The 26726-nt window shown below is 35.7% G+C and overlaps 1 protein-coding gene across 1 annotated transcript; it reads left to right on the top strand.

Moving 5' to 3' along the window:
- Positions 1-3100: 3100 nt before the first annotated feature.
- On the top strand, positions 3101-26272 carry LOC131164163 (protein ABCI7, chloroplastic). Its single transcript, XM_058121157.1, has 4 exons — positions 3101-3210; positions 7431-8373; positions 25061-25320; positions 25830-26272. Exons 1-4 carry the CDS (start codon positions 3122-3124, stop codon positions 26149-26151), a joined length of 1614 nt encoding a protein of 537 aa, XP_057977140.1. The 5' UTR covers positions 3101-3121; the 3' UTR covers positions 26152-26272.
- The last annotated feature ends 454 nt before the right edge of the window (positions 26273-26726 follow it).

Here is a 26726-nt window from a genome sequence, read left to right as displayed (position 1 = left end):
TCAAAAATAAGGCTTTCAAGTTATATATATATGTATGTATGTACATATGAATGAAGATATAAGCTTTTCAAATAAAGCTCCAATAATATTTTTCTCCAAAAAGATATTCAAGAAGAGTAAGAGAAATATGAACTTTGATTTTCAAAATAATAAGGAGGCTTTCAAGTTATATATTATGAAAGTGAATATAAGCTTAAGCCCTCCAATAAATCCTTAAAAGGTTTTCCCCCAAAAATAAATTTTCAAATAAAAGGAGTATGGGAGAAATTTAAACTTTGAAAATTATACAAAGGCTATCAAGCAATATATATGTATATAAACTTGAATATATATGCTAAAGCCTTTTTAAAGCAAAACCCCCCAAAATATTTTTTTCCAAAAAGATTTTCAAATGAAGAGTAGAGGAGAACCTTTGATCTTTGGAAAACATGAAAATAAAAGGGCTATTAAGCACAAAGTATATATATATATTTATATATGAAAGATAATATATGTTTAAGCCTTTTAAAACAAAATTACCTCAAGAAAAAAGAAGCCTTTGAAACAAGAATGTATGAGTTGATATATGAAATTTCAAAATGAATTTTAAAGTACAATGGGGTATAAAAAATGAGGGAGAAACAAATAATAAGCAAGTATACTCTCAAGGGGTTTTTCTTTCCTTTTACAAGTGCTTGGGATTGATATTTATAGGCTAAAACTAAAACTAGCTGTTTTATGGCCTTTGGAAGAAGATATAATATTATATTTTAAAAAACTAGTCGTTTTTGCCAGTTGGGGCGCTTTTTATGCGAATACCCTTCAGTTTTTTGGACATAACGTTTACTATAGAACTCCAAATTGGACGTTTTTAGTATCAACAGAAATTTAAAAGAAAGACCCACAACTTTTATGTTGAACACATTTTAATATAATAAGTTATGTATTGAGTAAAATGTCCACCAATGAGACAAAATAAACATGAAGAGAATTTTTCTACTATGTACACCTTTCAGTGTTTTGGCCATAAATTTTTCTATACGACTCCAAATTGGATGTTATTAGTATCAACTGAAAGTTAAGAGAAAATCACACAACTTTTATGTTGAACACTTGTTAATATAAGAAGTTATGAATTAAGAAAATGCTCATTTCTAATGTCCGATCGGCTGGTCGGTCAACTAACCCCTTTGTAAAAATTAGTTTTTACCTTTTTTAAACTTCAAAACCATTTTAAAACATTGGTATAAGTTGGGCATTTTATGAAAAAGGTTTTTCATATTGCTTGGAGGTCCTATGGTCAATCTAAGGTCATTGTTTGAGCTTCAAATAAAATCATATGATATGCATGCACATTCAAACTTAATTACTATTATAACACAAAAAAATAAACAAAAATCTTCATGCTTTGCTCCTTCATACACCATGGAATATGCTGGGATCTATTCATTTAGGTGCTTTTATGACTTCCATATGACATCCGTCATTCGTGCTTCCAAAAATATGAACTTGTACACACTTATTGCACAAATGAGATGCTGTGGTTTGTCATAATCAAAACAGGAATCAAACTCAAAAAGTCAACAGAATTTTTGGACTACAACGATATAAACAATGCTAGTCCAAAGGATAATTGTCTTTTGCCCTACATAGATGTTTTGGTAGATAACATGGCAGGGCATAAATGTTCTTGTTTTTGGATGGGTTTTCAGGATACAATCAAATTAAAACAACGGAGGAAGATAAGGCAAAAACTACCTCTATCACACTATGGTGGAATTTTTGCTACTAAGTGATGCCTTTTGGAGTAAATAATGTTAGGGCTACTTACCAAAAGGCCATGGTAAAATTACTATATGACAGAGTGGACTCATTGTGCGCTTATCGACTTCGACAATATTTTTTGTATTATACCACTTGATTGGTTTCCCGAATGGATCCTTTGAAAAACATATTCGAAAATCCTACATTGTCAAGAAGAATCGCTCAATGGAGCATGTTGCTATCAGAATATAATATAGTTTATAAATCAGCTAAGGAAGTGAAGGGATAAGTAGTAGAAGATTATCTGGTCAACTGCACGGTGGGAAGCAATGAACCTGCCAAAGTAGAGTCCCTAGATGAAAATATTTTGGCCATAGATAGTGAATCGCAAACGTGGAAAATTAATGTCAATGGAATAACAAATACTTATAGTTATGGACTAGGGGCGGTTCTTGTATCCCTTCGAGAAGAAAAGTTCTCGGTGGCAATTAAATTGATGTTTCCTTATACCAACAACATTGCAGGGTGTGAGACATGTAAGTCACTGACAAAGTTAGATTTTCTTTTAGGCCATTTTCAATTTATACCTAGAATGAATTTATCAAGAATATCATACTTTGAAATATCAAGATCATGTTGAATTTAAGCTCCACAATAAGAAAAAAAGAGGACTATGATAATGTTAATTATTAAAAAAGAAGACGCACATCAAATCTAAAATCAACTTTCCACACCATTGAAATTGCAACTTACAAGGCCATGGATTAAAATTTGAATTTACTATCCACATATGGTTTGTTGTGGTTTTTTGTTTTGCATGTGGTACCAAAATGTCTAATAAGCATACAATTTTTCTATTGAAAGTAAGATGTTAAGAGAACTATTAGTGATAGACATGAGAAATATGTAATGTGTAATTTTTCCTCATGTGGTTTGCGGGATGCAAGATGCCCTCTAACATTATGATTACAAGAATCATGGTACTTGAATTTTAAAATTTTCAAGAATATAAAATTTCCATGTTTAGAGGAATGTATGTTTGATTTATTTATGAAAATATTGACAAAATAACTACATTTTCTAAAATATTTTAAAGATGAACAATAGTCCCATATCAAAAAGGAAAAGCTTGTACATAATATTTTAACACAATTTAAAAAAAAAAAATTACATAAATCTTTCCCATGCTTTAACCAAAAAGACACCCACAATTTTACCATGTTCACTGACCCCCTTATATAGTTGTATTTTTTAAAATTACAAAAGAAATTAATTTTTTTTTAAAAAATATCTGTTGCTCTAGATGTGTAAAAATACGAAACTACCCCGCTTATAATCTAAAGGACTTTTAATATTCAAGAGGATTGCGTTCAAATGGATGGGGGAATACCTAACGCTCTGCAACAAGCTGTGTTCCCAAAGGAGAAATTTCCGACGAGCTAATCTGCAGCAAGGCCGAAATTTTGAGTACGTATTTTCTTCTTCTTCTTCTTCTTCCAGCGCATTGTTTTAGTTTGCTTGGTCAATGAGGCTGCTTTCAGAAGTTTCTAGTGTGCCTCTTCTTCTGTTATTGCAGTTTTATTCTACATCTTTTGCTCTTGTTCCTTGAGTTTTTCAAGATTGAGGACTTTAGGGTTTTATGGGTGCATTTAAGTTTTTGCTTAAATTCGAAGTTCTTAAAATGGATTGGTGCTGAATTTCAGGATATGCTGTTATGGATTCGAAATTTACTATTTTATAAGTATTTGAATCAGGGGTTTCAGGTATCAAAGAGGGGGAGGGGGGGTGGCATGGCAGCAATGTCAAATCTTTAAAAATTCCTTTTGGGACAATTTTTTTTTTTTTTAATATGCCATCATGAATTTTATTTTGCTTGTGATGGTTGTGCTTTGATGCCACATTCGGGATACTTGTGATAAGCTCTTCTCGAAGATATCTTCCACCCCTCTTAATTAATTTATTGTTAATTAATTAATTGATTGATTAATGTCTTGATTTTGATTATTAATTGATGGATCGTTTGTGCATGCATCAATCCATGCGTGACATATTCATTTTTAATTTTAATAAATTATTTGTTTAATTAAGTTTTGTGGATAAGAGCTATCATGCATCAAAGACTAGAACTAATGCCATGAAAATTGATTTTTTTATAAAAACAATTAGGTATACATGTGTCGCTTGGGAACTTTTCAGAAGTTATAGTTGGGAATTTTTATATATGTTGGAAGGACTTGGGGTTAAAAAATGATCTTGAAAATTTATTTTTATACCTTTTATCTATGTCAATTATATTTCTATGGCAAACTTTTTGTGGAAAAGGAGCAAAGATAAACTCTCTTTGTAGGGGGTTTTGCTGCATTTGTTCTATTTCCTATTTATGAAAATTTTAGGATTTTGTTACAAAGATAAATTCTCTTTGTGCTTTGGTGCTTGAAGTTATAACAAATTTCCATCTCCATAACACACATCTCTATCGTTTTTGCAACAGATGTAGTTTTTAAATGATATCTATGCCCAAGGCACTTTTTATTTTGGATTACAAATTTTGAAACTATGATGGATGTGAAGAATTGTGTTTGTTTGTTGCATTTGATTAATTTATATGCATACATTTTATCTTTGAAGATAAAAGTAGAAGGTCCTTCAGATTTTTGTACTTGATGAAGTTACTGCTTGATCTGCTTTTTATATTTGAAGAATTTTCATGTATTATATATATTGGATCAATATTTTATACTATATGATTTTTGGTATTTTCAAACTGTAGTTTCACTTATTATAATTGTTTTATTAAAGCAGAAAAATAACAACAAGAAACAATACTCCTAGAAACTAAAAAGCAATGGGCTCCCACATTTTAATAAATGAACAATAAAATAAATTGAAGAACAAATATATATAAGTAATGATCATCAGCCCACATGAGACCAGATGCCATCATAAAAAATGGATGGAACTTTGTTACTATATAGATCAATAGAATAAGATGGGTTGACGATGTCGAGGATTGTAGGTCCATGAGGTTTGTTTTTGTTGCTTAAAGAGTAGTTGGAGTCATGGATTGTGGGGGCCATGAGATGTGCTAGAGAAGTAGAAGGTATTGGATATTCTTGGATGCACCAAAAAAAGGAATTAGGTTGCAAGAGCTTATACACCTATTGAAAATACTCATTTAAGGGTATTTTTGTCCAAAAAATAGCATATGTATTTAATATTTTCAGACAAATTAATGGGGCTATAACTTTTTATAATTTTGAAAACTATTGGGGGATTTAGTGATCACAATAAAACCACTAGGTGGTTTATTATTTTTTTGGTTAAACCACCACAGGGTGTTTGTGTAATTTTTCCTAAAATAAAATACTAAGAAATTACTCAGTTCATTAAAAAAACAATATCAAAGGCAATAATTAAAAAAAGAGGCAGACAAAGCTGAGCCATTGACTAGCCTTGTTAGCTTAGATGAGTGAGAAGTAGTCATAGAGAGGTGAGAGAGGGCGACACAAATGTGAGATTGGAAAAGAAATATGTTTTTTTTTTAATTGGCAAATAAATTTATTAAGAGAAATAAATAAAGAGAATTACAACGTAGGAGAGGGCAAGAGATCCTCATTGCAGAAATAAAAAAACAAATGATCGAGAGAAAAGGCAAAAAAAGAAAAAAAGAAAAAAAACAAATAAAAAAGTAACAATCCCTAATTAAGAAACCTCTCTTTAGGACTCACCCTTCATAATTGATAGAGCTCTATATTCTTGCTAGTTTCTTCCAATCTTTATTCACTTTTCTTTTAGCCCCATTAAAAAAAACTTCACTTCTTTTAGAATTAGCCAGCTACATTCCCAAATCATGCAGAATTTTTCGAGCACCAACTTCTGACCCTCTAATCTCCTCCACCGGCCTGAGTAGGTAATAACCCATCCCTACATTGATTAGTCACAATCAAGTCTACACCCAAACGCCCCTCCTCAAAGATAGAAACATCCTCCAAACCTCAAGCGGAGAAGTTGGCACATAAGAAACATACCCAAGAGCATCCGAAGTATCCGAAAATATATTCCAAATTTTCGCTAATCTCATCCAACAATAGACAATTATCACAAGAAAAATCATTATCATACTCATTGTCCACTTCCAAATATTCTCCCATTTCTTTTTTCCTCCTCTTTTGAAAATGGTTTCCTCATTTATCTAAGTTAAACTTTCAGCATCATAAATTTTGAAAACTTTCCTCACTGCATATTGGATTTCATATAATTATTAAGAAGCAAGCTATCTTTTCCTTCCTTCCTCGCTGATCGATGCTTATACACCTTCAAATCTGCTTCCCTTTTACAATCTTCCCTATTCCCCAGCAATGCACACCACCTCTGAGCGCCATACATGGCCGAGACAACTTTTTTTTTTTTTTTCTGGCCTCCATCTGATTGCAGCTTGGGAATCACCAAAGACAAATTTGTACTCATTTTAGCATTTTAGAGTGTGTTGGCATAATTACTAAGATGACATATAGATTGGAATATTACTTTAGTAGGCATCACTAGTTCACTTTGAATCCTGGCTCCTGCATGTGTTACTGACCCTAGTTATCATTTTTTTCACATTTATACGTTAATGCTAAAATCATCTGTCTTTATGTTATAAAAAAAATTTCAGTATTTCTCTATCTTGTTAACTGCTGCCATTTTTTATTGTTCTAAAAGGAACAAATTTTAAATAAGGCTCTATAATTGAATTGAAATCATACAATACGATCCAGTTCATCAGTTAAAGCAAGGAATACCTGTTAGGTAGTTTTGGGAGTATGGATTTTGAGCCTTGGATTTGAACTTCTGAAAATCTGAAAGAAACTCGATATAGTTTTATGTTACGTTTTGTCTAAAACCACACAAACCTAAATTGAAGACCCAAAATCCAAGCTTCCAAATGTAGTCATAGCTCTAATTTGCGCTCATAACTTTAACAAAGGACACTAAAGTCTATCAATCATATCAGAAAAGGAAAAGCAGAGATGGAATTAGGTGCACATGCATTTTATTTTTTGGTGAGTTCTAATGTTAACTTATTCAATTGTCGATGAAGTGAGATCAAATTATGATTTGAGTTTTTGATGTGTAACAAAATTGAAAGTTGAAAATTTTCCTCGATAAACTCTTCCAAATGGTGTTCAATTGCTATTTTAATAGTTGTTTGCAATATTAACTAGTTTTAATGTCTAACAAATTTAACTGAAAGTTGAGAACTTTGTAGTTTTTCCGAGAGACTCCTTCCAACTTCCAACTATACTTATGGCAATCCTTTTTAATATTTATTTTATGTTTCACAATTTTTTTATTCTTAAGAATATGGTGGAATGAGATGTGAATGTAATACAAATTGTATATGGCTATAATAATTTTCTAGAAATCGATCATGCAAATGTTTGTATTATTTCATTCGACATGGAATAGATAGAAATAGACATTCCATGATGAATTTTAGAAATAATTATTCTTTATCTATTTCATGTTTTTTTATTGTAAAATATCTTTCATGCTTATTTATGTTACAAGTTTTGTAATTTACCTGACTTATATAACACTTCTATTCATAAAAGTAAACATTTTAATCAATATTGACATATTTAATGTATACTGTTTAATAGCATCTCTTCTTTCTTCTTCTTCTTCTTCTTTTTTAACAACAGAGTTATTTTGAATCCTCACAATACAAACACAAGCGACACAAGCACATCCATGGTTACATCAGCAATATCTCCGCATTTTCACATATTCACATCTCCCATATCTAAATCCTTATCCATACCTAGACTAAGATCCAAACCTAGGTTTTTTGTTCAACTTTGTTCCACCCCACAAGCCTCCCTCTCAGACCCTTTTGTTCTCCAAATTGCCGAAACCCTTGAAGATTCTCTCTCCACCTCGCTTTCTTCTTCACCAATACCTTCACCTCTCCAAAAGCTCAGAGACACCTCCTCACAAACCCTACTCTCAACATCATGGCCTTCTCGCAAAGATGAGCCCTTCCGCTTCACAGATACTTCCTTCATCAAACACTCTGAGATCCTCCCAATTTTATCTTCTCCACAATTATCACAAACCCAAGTGGGCATCTCCACAGCCATTGATATCCCCAATCTTGTGATCATTGATGGCCACATTGTAAGCTCATTCTCAAACTTGTCTGAATTGCCTGATGGCGTGTATGTTGGAGGCTTATCGAGCCTCTCTTCAGACATTATTATGAAAAGGGTGAATGAATTCGTGACCAATTTTGAAGGGGATTTGTTTTGGTACCTTAATGGGGTTGGCGCACAAGACTTGATTGTAGTGTATGTTCCAGCAGGGTGTCGAGTAGAAAACCCTTTGAATTTGAGCTATTATTCGATTGAAGGGGCTGATAGGGAATCAAAGAAGTTGCCCATTTCAAACCCAAGGGTTCTTGTGATTGTGGAGGAAGGAGGGGAGATTGATATAATAGAAGAGTACATGGGTGGAGAGTGTGACAAGTGTTATTGGGTGAATTCGGTTACTGAGGTGGTGATTGGAAAAGTGGCAAAGGTTCGGCATTCTTACTTTCAGAGTCAGTCCCTGAGTGCTGCCCATGTTAAGTGGACTTCAGTTCAGCAGGTGAGTTCCTATTCTCTGCTATTTTTTTTTCATATACAAATCTACTATAAGATGCTAACATAAATCCATTTCAATGTTGTCAAAGTGCTTTTAATTTATTTAACCAGGGGCTAGAAACATATACGTGATTAGTTCTAGTATATGAATGATATTTGTTAATTTTTACAATTTAGACATGTTTCTTGAAATTATTGTATTTTTTATACTACCTTACATATTCTTCTTGCACAATGTACAATGTACTATGCACTCTGGTAGATTGGTAGTACACACAGATACACACAACAGATACACATTCTGTTAAAGAAGTAATCAACATTGGTTCTATGAAAACTGTGATTTATGGTGCGATCCCAAGACCGCCCGCGGGGGGGGGGGGGTTGAATTGGATATTTAAAAATTTTAGATCAAGTGTTCCCCTAATTTTAAAACCACAACCAGTATTTCGCAAGCCTAGAGTATTTCTAAACAATCTCAAATCCCACAAAACTTACGCATGCAAATATTTAACATGCATATACAACAATCACAGAAAATTAAATATAAACATGCAAGTGCTTGAAAAATAAAGAGTATAGGTTGAGAGAGTGCAAACACATTATTTTCACGAGGTTTGGTTGTACTTGCCTACGTCCTCGCCTCAAGCCAACCCGCTCCGTTAACCGGGTGGAGCAAACCTTTTACAAGCCTCTTTACAGGATGGAGTCCCCCTTTACAATATTCCTTATTGCATGAAGCCCTCCTTTTCAGGCGATACCATGGTTTTAAATAAAGGCCGCGACCGTTACGTAACGCCGTTACGTAAAGGTTTTTTGGGTTATCGATACCGTTACACACCGCGAAATCAGTGGGAAGAAAAATCACGGCCGTAGCGGCCGTTACGGACCGCGACTGTTACGTAAAGGCTGCTACGGCCGTTATGTAACCGCTACAGGACTGTTACACCAAAAAAATATTTTATTTTTTACTTTTTTTTCTCACTTTTTCTCTCTCTTTCATATATCATTCTCAATATCCCAAGTGGCAAGAGGTGGAAAAGATTATAAAGAGGATGACAATTATACAAAATTTACTTTTTCTTTAAATACTCACAATAGATGCATTAATTAACAATTTCAAAATACTAACTTGTTAAGAATTTTTTTTTTTTAATAATATTAGTAATGTGATATTTATGTTTATTTTTCAACTTCAACCTTCTTTCTTTTCTAGTTATTTTATATTTATATTATTCGTATGTCTTATGTGTCTAATAGATTAATGGAGTGTATAATGTATTTTATTTTATTAATTCATTTAGCACACATAAGAATTTATCACAGATAAGAACAATGAGAAGTATAAATATGCGCGCACACGTAATTTTCTATCAATGATGGTTTAAAACAAATGTAAACTTGTTGCCCTTACCAAATAACTTAGTTACTTGAACTAAAGGGTCCAAAATATACTAAAACCCTTTCTAAGAATGGCCAAAAGCTTAAAACATGCAAGTACGCTAATATGCACAAGGTTGTGCGTGCTTAAAAAAAATTCACGGCCGTTACACCCGCTTCCCGTTATGTAACATCCTCTACTCCTGCTTCCCGTTACACCTGTTACCGTTACGTTACGCTACCCGCTACCGCGATTTAAAACCATGGGCGATACCCCACGCCTGGCACACTCCTTCAGTAGGGTGGAGCCCCTCTCTTTAGGCGATACCCCACAACTGGCTTGGTTCTGTACCTAAACCATAAATACAAATGATAAAGAAATTTGCGTACAATAAAATGCTTTTTACAAGCTGATTTGTACAAATGAAAATCTAATACACTCTCACAAGATATGATTTAAAGCTCAATAGAGTATGTGTATTTTTCTCAATAAAATTTATGCAATCTTTGAATAAGATGTATATGATAAATACTCCAAAGATTTAAACCCAATAAAAATTTCTCCAAAAATATTTTTGAAGAGAAATATAGGAGAACCTAGGGTTTTGCTCTTAAATAGATTTTTGCTAAAATAAATGTGGATGATCTTTGATATAAAATGAATGTTCAATAAAAGCCTCTTCAAAGATCTGAAATCAATAAAAGCTTTCTCCAACAATGATTTTCAAAATGAAAGAATGGGGGAAGCTAGATTTTTGCTCTCTAAAAATATTTGCAATAAACAAGTGTAAGAGAGTAAAATTCCTTTTTGTTTTTGAAAGGATGAGTGAAAATATATGCAATAAATGCTCCTTCAAAAATCTAAGCTCAATAGATGTTTTCTCCAAAGATGATCTTCAAAAGAAAGTGTGGGAGAGAAACTAGATTAACTCTCTCAAGAAGATTTTATAAAAATGAAGAGAGTAGGAGAGAATGAATACTCATTGATTTTGAAAAATATGCCCAAAATGTGTAGGAATATGAATCAATATACTCAACAACCATTTCAAATGTATTGGGCAAGGTATTTATAGGCTAAGACCCCAAGTAGCTGTTATGTGACCGTTGGACCAATAAAACATTATTTTATTTCAAATTAAATCATTGCAACTCGAGAGGTCTGGTCGATTGGGGCTAGCACCAGTCGACAGGGCCAAGGCAATTTTCCAAATTAGTGAGCTTCGGCATGCCGGCCTTATGATCCGGTCGACTGGGGTAAGAAGTGCTTTCAAGGGGCCAATCGACCGGGCCTTGCAATTATGGCCAATTTTGTTCTGGCCGGTCGACTAGGGACTGGGCCTTTACAGAATTGAAATTCTGGCCATGTGGTCTAGTCGGTCGATTGGGCCTTAGAGTTCGGTCAACTGGGGCTTAACAATTTGCCGACTTTTGACCTCAAAAACATTTTAAAACCTTTTTATGATTTTATCATTTTAGAAAAAGGTTTTTCATGAAAAGATTTGTTCCCTACGGTCATTCTAAGGTCATTATTGAGCTTTCAATCAAATCAAGCAAGGCATGCATATACAATACAAACTAAATGCAATTACAATAATAAATGTCTTCTCTTCTTTACTCTTCCATCTTCCATGGAATACGTTAGATGAAATGTGCTTTAAGTCTTTCATGGCTTCCATTTTCCCTTTACCTTATTTGCGTGTTGAAATGTAAATCTGCTCAAGCACTAAGTACACACACAAGATACTTGTGATTTGTCATTATCAAAACGGGATCGGACTCAAAAAGTTAACAAAAAAAAAAATGATTTATTTTATTGAATTATTTGGTTGAAGCGTCTCTCCTTTTTATTTTTATTTTTTATTTTTTACACACAATGTAATTATCAGTTTATTGATAATAGGGGTGCAAAGAGGCAGTACATGCTTACAATACTATAGAAGTTTGAGGACAGCAAAGTTGTTTACAGTTGACTTAGCAGTGCTTCGAGTTTTTTTATTTCAAAGCACTTTGTTTTTTATTTTTTGAGTATAAAAGAAGATGTTAGGAAGAGAATGTACAATCATAGTGAGGATACTAAATCCTCAAAAAATAAAATAAAAAAACAAAATAAAACTCAAAAAGAAAAAATAAAAAAATAAAAACAAAACAAAAAATAAGGAAAATAAAAACTAAAAAAAAAGAAAAACTACTATGATCAACCAAGAAATCCCCTCTTTAATCCCTTCCCATCATAGTTCACTGAACACTACAAATTAACTAATTCCCTCTGACCCTTCATTCACCTTGGATTTGCCACCATCAAGCCAAACTTCATTACCTACTTGATCATACAACATGAGGCCCAAGTCATCCAACAAACTCTGAGTTTCAATGTCCTTCTCGGGAATTTCATCTTGAGCTTTAGTTGGCAAAATTCCGTCCTTAACCTTTTTTCCATCTTTGGGGACCTCCTCTTCAAACAAATTAATACCCTCTAAACCTTCTAAAGGAGGAGACGACACATGAGATAAATCCTAGAGACAATCAGTTGAAGAATTGGAGGAATATCCACACTGTTCCCAAATATGGCCCAAGAGTAGACCTTTTGCGCATTTAAAATCACTACTCCCGATGCTGTCCTCATCCGAAACATCACCCAATCTCTTGCTTTCCTTACTCAATTGAGCCCTCTCAACAATTGGCTTTTCCACTACTAAAAGATCCATTCGAATCCCTCTTTATAATTTTATGTGTTTTCTCACCAGATAATTCTTTCTTATCTTCATTGAGTTTCCTTCCTTCAAAACCCATTTGCATTTCCTTATGACAAATGCACCACTTACCACTCCTTGAATTGTCCGAATAGACTCCTCACCTGCTTGATTTCCCACCAAACCAAAAATGGAAGCATGGTTTTCAAAATCATGAGAATTAAAATTCTTAGAAACATACGCTCCCCTTGCCCTCGCAAAGCTGGGGCCTGATGGCCCAGGGACGCCCTTCTTTTAGAAACAGAGCCCCCCTCGTGCATTCTTCGAACTCCCCCTATTATCATTTTCCTCTAGCCGAGGAGAAGCATCACACCTATCAGACCTTCCTACATCCATCAGCTGCATTTTAATTCTATCGAAGCATCCCTCATCATGACCGCCAACTCACCAAGGTTGTTACTCAAGAAGGAGCACAAGATTGGATCACCTTGTAATTCATTTGAAGATGGACACTATTTGACCTGCTTCTGCTCTAAAGGACACTGAACTCCTGTATCCTCCCAACTCGTGGGCAGAAAGGCTCCCTTATGGTCAGGGGGTTGTAGAGACTTATGGGCCTGCCTAGATTAGTGGCTCATCTGCGCTTCTATAGAAGCTTTCTCACTTCCAAAACCCATTTTTAAATCAAAAGATTGATTTTGGGCTTCCTTATCCCATAAGCCATCAAAGGGTTTTACAGACTCATTATTTTCGAACAACTGCCCCAAAAATCATTGTTTATTGACAATAGCCAGGCCCAACCCACTCTAGCTTCATCATCCCATCTTACACACAAGAAACCCTAGCTGCCTCTAACTCCATCTTCGTCTTCCCGTTTTCCACGTGTGAAACCCTAGCCACCTCTGATCTCAGCATTGCCTTCAACCCGGCTATTGTTCTTGTGTAGCTAACTGATGAGCTCCTCTTGCAAACTGCCCCCACAATGAGCATAGACCACCTCTTACACATTCTTAAATTTTTAACAACCGCCACCATTGCCTACACTTCCACAAATGTCCTGATTCTATGAGTGATTTTCATTTATTTTCTTACTATCTGCTCCATTGCCTGATCGACGGGAGTTCTCCAAAGCAACAAAGGCATCCCCAAATCGAGACTTCCCTTCCCCTTTCGGCTCTTTAGGAACAAAAATGGAGTACTTTTTATCCCTCCTTCCATGTCTTATTTCCATGAATTTCTCTGCCCTAGTCGCATGAATCCCCATCTAGTAATCAACATAACCCACCCCGAATCTACAAAATTCCTTGCTCAAACTACCAGCAAGAGATGAGAATCCCTGAGAAAACCATGAGCTGCTCCTGAAGATAGTCATGCCCACTGATTGCCCTTATGGTTCTTCTGAAGAATGAACAACACTCCAACCTTCCCTGCCTTATCCAATCTCAGACTGAAGAACTTCCCTTCGATCTAGATAGAAAATCCCCACCATCAAATCTAACTAGTAACATGATGTTGAATGATAGAGAGATTAACGAAGAAAGGGTGACTGCACGAGAGAAATCCATCTCTTAATTGTGGTGTTATGTAGATGCATGCTGAGAGCGCTTTGATTTCACATTTAGGATGACATTTGAGTGGTGACTTCAGCATTGAAGCTTGTATTTTCATAAAGATTTAGGTTCCTAGCTTTTCAAGTGTGATATAGGGCTGCAGTCCAAGTCAGTTTGCACAATTTGCTTGGAGGGAGAGTTGCCCAATGCAGTAAGCCAGTCCAAGACTTCCTCTCATTTTGAATTTTGCATTTATATGTTGAATGTAGAGGCAGCTATTTGCTGGGTGTTTGGGCAGCTGAAGGAAAGATGTTCTATTGTCAGCTTCAGAGCCACGAGGTTTGCAGTTAGTATCTGACATTATGCACCATCAATTCATCTTGTCTGGTGTAGTCAGTCTGTTTTTCCAAGCAAGCCATGCGACAAAGGATTGCTTTTGAATACTGTGCTTAGACTAGATAATGTGTGCCCAATTTACAGGGTCTTTTTAGCTTCTAACTGAATTCCATGCAGTGGGAAAGGAAAATTTTTTTGAGGGACTAAGGTTCCAGTAGATTTGTCTTCAATTTGGCATCCAGGCAGGCTGCATATATTGGAACTTATCTCGCGAGGTTTGCAGTTGCAGACATTCTTCTTGGCCAAGCGCATTTTTGTTTTGGATGATGTCAGATACTGTGTTTGGTTAGGGAGGCTGAACTTAACAAGAATGTGAAGTCCATAGTGGTCCTCGTGTGGACTTTGTTGATTGCAGTCATTATAAAATTTAGATGTTGCTATCCCATTGCCAATTTTGGTACTGATGCTGAACCAGGCAAGTGTTCTGGCCCTTAAGACCCTCGTCCAAGTCCATGCGCTTCTTGTTGTAGCTTTTGTAGCCCATAGGATTTTGCCTTTGAGTTTCTAACTATGGATTCAGATGACCCATAGAAAAGCTTTAGATGTGCAAATATGCCAGATTAATTTAACTGCAAATGCCTCACTCCACTCTGAAAGGAGCTTTAATCTGAGTCCTTCACGGGGTTTGCAGGCATCCTATCATTTGACCTTGTAGCTATGGATATTCTTGTCATTTCCCTTCCCTAAGAAGGCTTTGAATCTCCTCTTGCGGTTGGTAGAGTTCTTTCTAGTAGAGTGTCTTTCTAGTAAATGCGAAGAAAACCCTCCTGATGAGGAAGCTGGCACCTCTTGGGTGCAGATTTAAAACCCTTTCGAAGATATTTAAGAGATTGAAGAAAGCTCTCTTGCTGAAATAGCTAAGAAAGCACCTCATGGAAGCGAAAAAAAGGATGAGCACTCAAACCCCAAGGGAGGATGCTAATGTTAAAAATAGACAGAAGGAAAACTGCTAAGAAAAATGGAAAAACGCCATCCTAAAATGAAAAGATGAGTCAAGTGAAGTCAAATCAAACAGCTTAACACTCAGAACGCCAAAACAGACAAACTTGAGCAGAGGGCAGGAAGTGAAAAAAAGAGAGAAAAAAAAAGGAATGCCTCCAAAAATCTAGGCAAAGCCTGATGAAACCCAAAGACCGGATTAATGTATCCAATTGCATGTTGGAACCCCTAGAGCAAAAGGAGGTTAGTAATTTCATGAAGGAAAATAAAATACATATGGTTGGACTTTTTGAGAATAAAATTAAGTAGGTCGACTTCTCCAAAGACAAAAACCATTTGGAGAAACTGGGTCTCCTTAACAATTATAGGAAAGGTGGGTCTACAGGAAGAATTAGGGTGGGTTTCAGCCCAAACTCATTCAATATCTTGTCTGTATGTACCCATGAAAAGGTCATATTACTGCTCACTCAGATTAGTGTAAACATTGTTGCAGGAAAGGAAGACTCTGGAAGGAACCATCGTCCTTGTCTGATTCAATTAAGAAAGCCCTCATATAGTCATGGGGGTTTCAATATAGTCAATTAGTTAGACACAGAAGAGAGCAGCAATCCTATTGCAAATGGAGGTATGATTGGTAGTACTGAATTTCATCACCAATCTAGATGACTTCCCTTACGTTTGTCCCCTCTGCACTTGGACTGATAAAAGGGAAGATGGATTGGTAGCATGTAAACTTGACAGAGTGCTCTCTACTCAAAGTTGCAATTACATTTTCCCAAACATGCATGTTATGTTCCTCCCTGATGGAATCTCAGACCACTGCCTTGTAGTTATAAAATTCAATCCTCTTTGAAAAAGAAGCCCCCCATAAAACCTCATTCAGGTTTCTAAATTGTTGGGTGAAAAAAGGTTTCTTCAATATTGTTGCTGATTCTTGGAAACCCATTGTAAATGGCTCGCCAGTGTTCACTCTATGCCACAAGCTCAAGTTGCTGAAGATAGAGCTAAAAATTTTCCATCAAAGGCATTTTGCAAACATTAGCAACAGAATCACTGATGCTAGAAAGGCACTCTACCAATCGCAAGAGGAGCTCCACACACTAAAGACCAGAACTGCCACTGTAAACTCAAAAAAGGGGCTTTTAACTCTGCAAATAACAGAGGATGAAATCTTTAAGCAAAGAACAGGAAGGTTTTTAATCTGCAACCAAGAGGTGTCAGCTTCCTTTCCATCTGCAGGGGAAGGGGGCGTGGGTTAGTATTTACTACTCTCACCAAAAGCAGTTTCCACTGTGGACTCAATAGAATCCTTTTAGGTTTTTAAACCCATTTCCTTTTCGCACTGTAGTTCTTTTCAGAGTGTCCTAAGAGTGAGCAGTTTGAGAATTTCAATGGTTTCCAGGTGTATTTGACATCGATGGTGAAAATGCCTCTGTATGGTAACCTGCTGTCAAGAAAGTAAGATAGGTCTTTGGTCTTCATCTCAATCTCAATGCACACTCTTGCACGGGTGAGATTTCTTCATCTGTTTGGTGTATGTCTTCAAGGTAAAGTTCCTTTCCAACTGGGATTGCTATGTAGCTTAAGCTGGGTGTCCAATATGTGAAGGGAATTTTGTTGAACTGGATCCAGATGGGGAATTTTTCTATCTGAATGTCCTGCACACATGGTGATGGGCAAATTGGATCATTTCTTGTGAACCATGGCCATTTTCTGAAACCCATGTTTTGCCCCCTTCCTCCATAAACTTTAAGACAAAGGAGCCTGAGGCTAGAGAGTAGATTTCAATATCTTCACTTTTCCTCCTGATTTTTTCAATGATGGTTTTCATATGTGAGAAGGGTGGGGGTTTTCCCCAGAACTGCCCAATGAGAGCATCATTCCATTTTTTTGAAATGAGTTTGAAGATGTCCTTTGGTAGGTCTACCATAATTTTTTCATTCTTTTCATTGAGGGTTTAAAGTACTCCAGTTTGGAAAGTCTGAGCGCTTGGCTTCCTGAAGAGGTTCCTCCATTTCAACTGAGGATTTTGGGCTTGATCTATCTTTACAGAGATAATGTGAACTAGGTTTCAGTCTGCTTCAGGGGGTAGGCATTTGATCACGAAAGTCAATCCTGTGGATTTCTTGATTTTGCTGGGAGAAGCGACATTTGCAATCCCTGCTGCTGGGAAATCTAAGAAGGTGGGGGTTTTTGACCTGTTAACAGGAGAAATTGATTTATCAGTGCACTTAATTCATGCTTCCTAATGTGTGCTGAGAGGATTTGCAATTTTCCTGCTGAAGGAGGCATTATTAGTTGAAGCTTTGGTGCAAGCCGTACATGTTGGTGGTGAGCGCAAACAGTATACCAGTGTAGAATGAGTTAATGCACCTGATTTGATTGTAGTGGAAGTTCCCGTCGATGTCAATTACCAAACCCTTCAAATTTGAATTATTATTTGATTGAAGGGTCTGATAGGCGATGGAAGAAGTTTACCCTTTTAAGCTCAAGGGTTCTTCTGATTGTGGAATCAATGGAGATTTGAGTAATTAAGGAGTATATTGGGTGGAGATTTTGAAAAATGTTATTGAGATACTCAACTAGTCAGTCCCCATGGAGGTGATGAAAAAATGGCTAAGCTTTGGCATGTTTCCAGAGTTGTTCCCCAACTGCTGCCCCATATTAAGTGAACTTTGTTTTCAGCAGATGAATTTGTATTCCATGCTAAAATTTTCACTTTGTTGTGGCTAGTTATCAAATAAAGGTATGACATATTGATTTTATGTGCATGTTTATGATGCACAATGTAGTAATAATTTTTAATTTATTGAACAAATGGCTGGGGTTTGAGAGTTAGTGGCAATAAGGTGAGCCCCTGGGAGTTTGTTTCACTGGTAGCTTGCCATTTCTTTTCTCACACGCATTATAAAGCTGGAGTTGGTCATAAAATTCATTTCTGTGAGGATATTTGGGTTGGCGAGCCTTTGTTGGAGCTGTTGGTGCTGCACTTGTTTGGACTCTTTTGTGTTCACAGTGCCCTGATTTCAGCTTTTTATTTCTTTTAAGGGGGGCCTCTTTTTCTTGGGATTTCCACTTTTTTTTAGAAATCTCAATGAAAGAGGTTGATGAGTTAACTTGCTTACTAGGTTTTGCTGGATTCTTTCTTTCCAACTTCGCTGGAGGACATAAGGCTTTGGATTGGTGACACGGGGGTATTTCTCTTGTCTTTATTTTCTTATCTTGCAAAATCCACAAATCCTAGTCCCCTCCTTTTAAGAAAAGCTGTTTGGAAAGCAAAGGTTCCATTTAAGCGTTCATTTGGACGCTAATTGTCAACAAGATCAATGGGAATGATGTGTTATAGACAAGGAGGCTGTACAAAGCCCTTAGTCCAGATATATGCATGTTGTGCTGCAAGTCAAGCGAGACTTCTAGCCACATCTTACTTCGCTGTATGGTTGTGAGGTATATGTGGAACAACTTGTTTTCATATTTTAGAGAGGGATGGACAGCTCCAGAATTTATTCATGACTTCTTGATGGTGATGGTTTGCAGTTTTGGGAAGAATAAAGATGAAGGATCTTTTGGGACTCTGCACAATTCTGTGGTTGCTTCGACTCAAATGGAGTGCTAGAATCTTCGAAGATCAAAACACTTCTACAAATTTTCTTCGGGTGAAAATTGCATGTTTTTTTCTTTGCCCCATTTTGGGCACATTCTTCTGGGATCTTTGGGGTCTCTCACTGTCTGATATCCAAAGGGATTGGAACTTGGAAGGCAGCTTTAATGTAATTTTTTTAGTTTGCTTGTTTTCTGCTCTCTTTCCTGCTTTCTTTCTGGGAGGATTTCTTATCCTCGTCATTATTTTTTTCTCTTTAATAGATTGTTTTATTATAAAAAAATTTATTGAACAAATGGATGAGCAACAGAATTTCTGTACACATTTATATAAAACTGAAATTTTTCAATTTTTACACTTTAGATTTGCTTCATGAAATTATTTGATTTTTAGTCTATTACCTTTATATTTGTCTGAATCAAATTTTTAGATTTTGAAATTTAATTTTTTGATAACAAAATTTTTCAACCAGGTAATATCTTGACCTTATAATGTAGTGTTTATATATTGACATGCACATGCACACGTGTGTGTGTGTAATATATCATATAGGAGAATTTATTAGGAGGAGATCCGGGAAAGAAAAATACAGCTGGTGAGTAAGGCATTCTCCTATTAAGTACAAAGGAAAACAGAACAAAAGAGAAAAGAACTGCTTAAAGTCTTAAAACAATAAAGCTTTCCATTACCTCTGAAAATTCCTAAAGCCAAAGGGTACAAGGAAACCAAGAAAAACCACCTCTGCCAAATCAAGTGCATTGGCTGACAATGAGCCCTTAAAGTTTGGGCATTCTCTACTACTAGAAACACCAAACCAATTGCCATCAACATTTTTGTTTGATATAATTATGTTATTTATTTTTATCAAAACAAAATTCATCCTGTTTGAAAACTAAGGTATAGTCCCAAGAGGGGGGGTGAATTGGGTTTTTAAAAGTTTCTTTTAAATCTTTTTACAAATTCACAACCTTTTGTAAGTTTAACAAACACACAAGAATGATTTTTTAATACTTAATTATACCAACTACAATCCACACTCAATATTGACACAAGCCAATGATTGTTAATGAGATGCTTTCAACAATGTTTAGCAATCAACCAATGAACCAATCACAAGATACTTAACCAATTATATGAGCTGCAGCACTTCCTTGATTCAGCGTTTGCAAAACTCAACTTAGAGTTTAAATAAAGCCTTGTATATATGAATATTGGCGCACGTCCTTTTAACCAAGATTTCTACAAACGATTAATCAACGTACTCTTTTTAAGGTTTTCGCAAAAGATCAATCAACGTACTCTCTTAAATTAAAAGTTTTCTCAATCTCAAATTTTCAGCTTCCTACACTTAGAAACACAACCACACAATTTATATATGCAGAAAAAATTAAAGAGCAAGGGTAGAGAGTGAGACCGAGTTTTTTACGAGATTCAGCTTATACCCAGCCTACGTCCGTGCCTTAGGCAAGACCACCTAAGGATTTCACTATAGCGTTCCTTTACGGGTGGAATAAACTGTTACAATCTCTCCTTCAAATCGGGTGGAGCCCCCTCTCCAAGCGATACCCCACGCTCGGTACAACGATACAATAAACCTGAACCGTCAAAGAAAACAAGGAAACAAGAAAAGATTCTTGTGTACAAGAGATGCCCTCAGATAGAGGTGGTTAGTACAAATATAGCATAGCTAATACTTCAAAGAAAATATCAAAGAGAATTGAATTGCAACTCAAGGATGTATGTCACCAGGATTCTTCTTTTGATTTGTATCAAACCTCAGAAGTTTTGCTTTCAAATCGATCAGAAACTCAGTTTATCTCAGAAAAATTCTTAGTAAGAGTATGTGTGCAAGAGGGCTTTGAGAGAGAGTGAGCAATATAGCTTGAAATCTGATTTTCAATTCTTGGTATAATTTGATTTGAGAAACCATGTATTTATAGGCTCAAAAAGTGTTAAATTCGTGTTGCCCAAGTTACTTGGAGTATTTCCCAAGTTTATACGGAGTTTGGGGCACAAGCAACTCGATTTTGTAATTTAAAAAGCTATTTTAAAAACTAGCCGTTCGAGGGTCAGTCACCTGAGCCTTTGGGGGTCAGTCGCCTGATCCTTTTGAACACTGCAAATTTTCAGTTTAAAATAGGGTCAGGCGCCTGAGAATTCGAGGGTCAACCGCCTGATCCTTCACTGCCTATTTAAAATTAGTTCAGCAAAATCTTCAGTTGCCTGAGGTCTAAAGGCTCAGTCGCTTGAACAGTTATAAAATTGTTTTTGTGGTTTGTTTCCAAAATTCTTAGTCATCTTGCTTTGATACATTTAAAAGGCATTTTCCTGGGTTTTCAAAGTAAGGTCTCTAAGTCCATATTAACCCCTAAAATGAGCTTCAAAGCATTCAAAATGATATTTAAAGTGAAGTACTTACATAAAACTTCCTAAAGACTTTAAAAACTCTCTAATCTTGAAGTCTTTTTGTATTTCTTTGCTTTGAGTCATCTTTGCCTTGAGCTTGAGTATTCTTTAAGCTTCCACATGTTTTGAGCATCTTTGTCCTCTTGAGCTTTTCTTTTGATCACCTTGTTGATGAAGTATAGCTTTATGTTACTTGTGATCTTGGACTTTCATTTCTTTGACCCTTTTGAACTTTGTCATACTAGGTTTCCTGAAATATCATCACTCAAACAATAACTTGTTAAATTAACCTTTATTTGTTATCACCAAAACAAGATTCGAAAGTCATACTAGGCCAACACTATTGTTTATAACTTGTATATTTATATATAATGATATAAGAGCTAATGGAGTGACTTAAATCAATTTTTTTTTTTGTGTTTTAAGTCTCTCAGGAAAGATTTTCACTCTATTGTTATGTATAATTTGGTTGAACTTTTAGATGGTGAGACTAAGTACTTGATTTTGTGAGCAATTACCATTTTGATGTGGAATTTAATTTGTGCAATTCCAAGGTTTCAAGTTTCTTGAATTTAAGCATTATGCAAAACTACTAGTTTGTCAATTCAGTGACTGCTCTTCTAGTAGTTTGATGTATGTATCTCTATCTCATTGCTAGATTTTACGGATTGTTTACATGCAAGACCTTTTCAGTCTCTTTGCTCATTTTTTCCCTGATAAGATCTTGAAGCATTGGTCAGTGGAAAATGTTGTCCAGCAATTGAACATGGAATTCCAGCTGCAGGAAGAAGGATGGATGGCTAAGCAGTACAAAGGGACTGAAGAGAGAACAAGGGTCATTGAGTTTCTAGGGTTTTATATCCCAATCAAGAACTCAAATCTGAAATTTTAATGAAACAACTCCAATAAAAACTGCTGCATTAACCTACCTAATAATACTATAACCTACAAAAACCCTAGAACCATAGCCCTTAATATCTCTTGATAGATTTTAATCTCCATCCTCCATTTTCTTCACATGCTAGTCATGTGAATACTTAAAAAGACTAGGAAAAGGTGACCGAAATAAAAGAATCACAAGGCATAAAATCCACTAAAATGAACATGCTCGTACACTAGCATGAATGGTATCCCGCTGCAGTGGCATGAACTGCAAATATTGGGCTGTTTGGCCTTTGTTTGGACCTGAATGTTCCATAATCAGATCTCCTTCTCCCCCCCCCCCCCCCCCCCACCCCCTGCCAGGGGAAAAAAAATAATTTGGCCTGTCATACTTCCTGTAAAATAGAATCTGAGCTTTGATCATATTTCCTAGGATGATTAGCATGCATGGCTGGCTGCAATTGCAGAAAATTCAAGGTTCGTGGCATGTGTTTCTTTGATATAGCACAAAAGCTACATTTTTCTTTACATAATTGCTGCCTTATGAACTTCTTTTTGAAGTTTGTTTTGATTGGGTTCCTTTGGCTGTTATTTCCTATTTTATAGAAGATGAGTTTTCCTTGGTTTACCGAAAAAGCAAGCAAATTACTCTTAAGCTGTAATGACTTCTTTTGGGTTTTTTGGAAGTATCGGTCCTCTCGTTGACCTAAAGGCTTGAGCTGTTGGTGGGAGTGGATCAATGTTAACATCCCTTCTGTGTTTGTATAGGTCCACAGTACATGGAGAGAAAACTATGCAGGTAATAATGTAGGAAGGGCAATGATACTCCAAAACAAGGATTCTATGAAATAAGAGCTTAATATCATGTTGATCAACCACTTGGCTTCAAAAGTTTATGCTGTTAGGGAATGAACTGACAATGTATGGCAGGCAAAAAGGGGAGCGTAGAGAAAGTACTTATGTGGCTTAACATTCTTATTTCACTTTATTTTTTGGCATACTTAAGTTGAACACCTAAATTGGGTTTCAACTTTCAAAAGAATTAAGGAATTATATGATATTGCCTCATTTAATGTCAGGGAATGAAAACCATTGGTGAACTTTTGGTGATGGTGTTGATCTTTGTTGAAATATTTTCTAAAATAATCAATTTTATGGGTTTTCATAGTCTTCCATTTATGTATTTACTAAAGCATTTATGAGGAGCATTTAATACTATGTGGGTTTTTCCCACATTGGAAAGAGTGAAAAAGGAAAAGTCATTAATAAATGATAAGGCGAAATATTCTCTTAAAATTGGTTAAGAGATAGTGCTAGTGTGTACTCCAATACACCCCGCACACGCACACGCACGCACGCGCGCACACGGTATGGTCTTTAGGATGCTAGTGGTGCACAAGCACTTAGCACGCTTGCACACTTGCGAGATCGTGATCGTTGATCATGATCGGATGACTTAAAATTAATCTTATATTTTTTATAAGATCAAATGGTGCGATTTGAACCGTATAAATAATCTGACAGTCAGATTTTAAATTTGAATAGATGTAATTGTTGGGAATAGGCATAATTATGTCTATTTAAAGACATGATTAACTCCAAGAATCTTACAGAAATATTCAATCATTCTCTCTCTCTTTCTTTCATAAGGCTTTCATAAACTATATCTTCTTCAATTTTGTGTTCTGTTTTCTGCAGAAATAGAATTTTAAAAAATTGTTCAGATTCTTCTAAGGGTGTTTGTAATCAGTTTTTCGTTTGTGTATAACGCAAACTGATATCAAATTATATTCTAGGTTTCATTATATCTTGAAAACGTATTTGTTGAATACACACCGATCTGGTTGTGCAAATAACTTTTTAAGGAAAGCGACATTGTAACGTGCCTTGAAGCGTTTTCTGTTCTGCAGCATTTTCTCTATTTCACTTTACAATCTTTGTGTGGCAGTGCCCAATTTAACTTGCTATCAGTAGTGTCTTTGTTTCTTCTCTTTCTTCTTGGGTTTTTCAGGTTAAACAAATTTATAGTTCACCCCAGGAGAGATTTTGAAATATTGTTGAAGGCAATGCTAAATAGAAACCTAGATTGATTTGATGGTTGAGGTAGCTGAATATTTAGTAAATGGGTCTCAGTAGTATCATTGATGAGGGTTTGACTGGGATTGGTCCATTGCAGTCGCAGAGAATTCAGTTTTGAAGACTGTCAGGAAGAGCAATGTAAGATTTAGAGTTCGTACTAATCTTATAGCATTAAGGTTATGTTTGGTTTGGTGAATACCTATTCTCTGTATCAGATTGATTTTAAAAGAAATTATGTTGTTACTATAAAGTAAATAACAATATGAAACTTTTTATGAATTTATAATAAAGAATAGACGAGGAATGACTGTTAGCAACTTTCTCTATGGGGATGTTCATTCTTTTCTTATTACATCTTGAATGAAATAATTAGGAATATGCAAGAAATAGTTGTTTGCTCGATTTCCAAATTTTAAACTATATTCCATCTTATTCCAAGAATACCTATTCCACCGAACCAAATGAGCCCTAAGTTTGCATTCATTTATAAGATATGGTTCTGCAATGTGTTTGCTGGAGAAGTTGCTTGTTGAGCTCTGTCTAAAGCTATTAACCTCACCTCCCCCCTTCTCCCTTTTCCTCTCATTATTAGAACCAAAAAAACAAACAAAAAGGAAGATATTTTAGGACGCTTCACTTGAATCCATGTAATCTTGGCTTTGTCAATGATTCTAGTGCTCCTGTAGTTCAATTCTTGAGTTTCTGATTTTATGCACAAAAAAATTGTTAAGCAGCATTAGAGCATGGTTGTCAGTTGATAATTTGCAGGAGTCATCTAGTACCTACAAACTCATAGAAGTAAGCACAGGTGGGAAATTGAGCAGACACAATCTCCATGTTCAGCAAGTGGGCCCAGACACAATAACAGAGTTATCAACTTTCCACTTGGCGGCTAGTGATCAAACACAAGATCTACATAGCAGCTTAGTCTTGGACCATCCACGGGGTTATTCCCGACAACTTCACAAGTGCATAGTGGCTAATTCAGAAGGACAGGCTGTATTTGATGGGAATGTAAAGGTCAACAGGTACCTGTATTTCATCTCATTTTTTTTATTAAGGTTGTACTGATTAAATCATACGTTCGCCAATCTTCATGATCTATAACTTATTTTTTTGAACAATGTTGTGGCTCCAATATATGTCATGTTGAGCTACACACCCAGTCCCTTGCCAGTGAAAAATGAAAGGTTTATGTCATGTCAATTTTAAAACCAGTCAGGTGCACGCTATGTCAATTTGAACTCCATAATATGATGGGGTTCCTTTGATCCAAAAATGATTGTAATGGCCAATTATGTTCTTACTACAATTTTTTTTTTTTTAAATAAAAATTTGGAGTCATTCAGCTGTGACTGATTATTGAAAACGTTTCAGCACATTGGGCTGATTAACAGATTTAATTCTGTCTCACCCAATTCCGACTTCTCAAACATCCTAGTGCATGGCTTATGAACATATTTTGAAAACACCTTTCAAGGCTAGAAACTGTTCTCAGCTTATATTGTGTGCTGAATTTATATGTTCTATCATGCAGATATGCACAGCAGACTGATGCAGGACAACTAACAAGGAGCCTTCTCCTTGAGCCTCGTGCAACCGTAAATGTCAAGCCCAATCTCCAAATCATTGCTGATGATGTCAAGTGCTCCCATGGGGCTGCAATAAGTGACCTAGAAGAAGACCAGCTCTTCTACTTCCGTGCACGTGGTGTTGATTTAGAGACAGCTAGAAAGGCTCTGGTCTTCTCCTTCGGAGCTGAGGTTGTTGAACGTTTGCCTCATAATATTATGAGAAAGAAAGTGGAATCTCATATAAAAGGACTGTTGGAACCCAAACTCAAAGGGCCCTCAAAGTGAGGGTGATTGACAGATTGTAAATTTGTGTAGAATGTGTTTTCTATTGTTTTCACTATTTAACAGAATGATAATTGTTATTGCCATTATAATTATTTTAAGTTCTGTGGTGGTTGGTAATAAATATTATCCAGTGTGTTTCATATGATGCTCAGGCATATAACAAAAAAAATTGAAAAATTACCACTATGAAATCACCATGGCCATGCTGACAACAAATGTTGCTTCTTTCTTGCTAGGCATAGGCTCTGCCTAGTCTTCTCGACAACCAAGAGGAGATAAAAAATTTAGGTCAAGGTTGATGTGATTATAGTTTTGTCGGAAATGAGAATCATCTGTCCCCATTTCTTTCGTCCTTCTTGGTTGGCTACGTTGTGAAAGTGCAATCAGTGATTTAAAATTTTAACATATCAGTCGAGTAGAATATTATTGATTTTTTCCTCTTTTTTTTTTTGTTGGAAATCAAACATGTTAAACATCAATTTGCCTACGGCTAGCTGATCTCATCAACCATGTTTTTAGCAAAACTCGCCATGTTGAGTATGCAAACTACTGAGGGTTGAAATTGTGATTCTTGG

This window comes from Malania oleifera, chromosome 9 (assembly GCF_029873635.1).
Source record: "Malania oleifera isolate guangnan ecotype guangnan chromosome 9, ASM2987363v1, whole genome shotgun sequence".
In the NCBI taxonomy this organism is placed as follows: domain Eukaryota; kingdom Viridiplantae; phylum Streptophyta; class Magnoliopsida; order Santalales; family Ximeniaceae; genus Malania; species Malania oleifera.
This window is presented reverse-complemented; position numbering and strand designations above follow the sequence as displayed.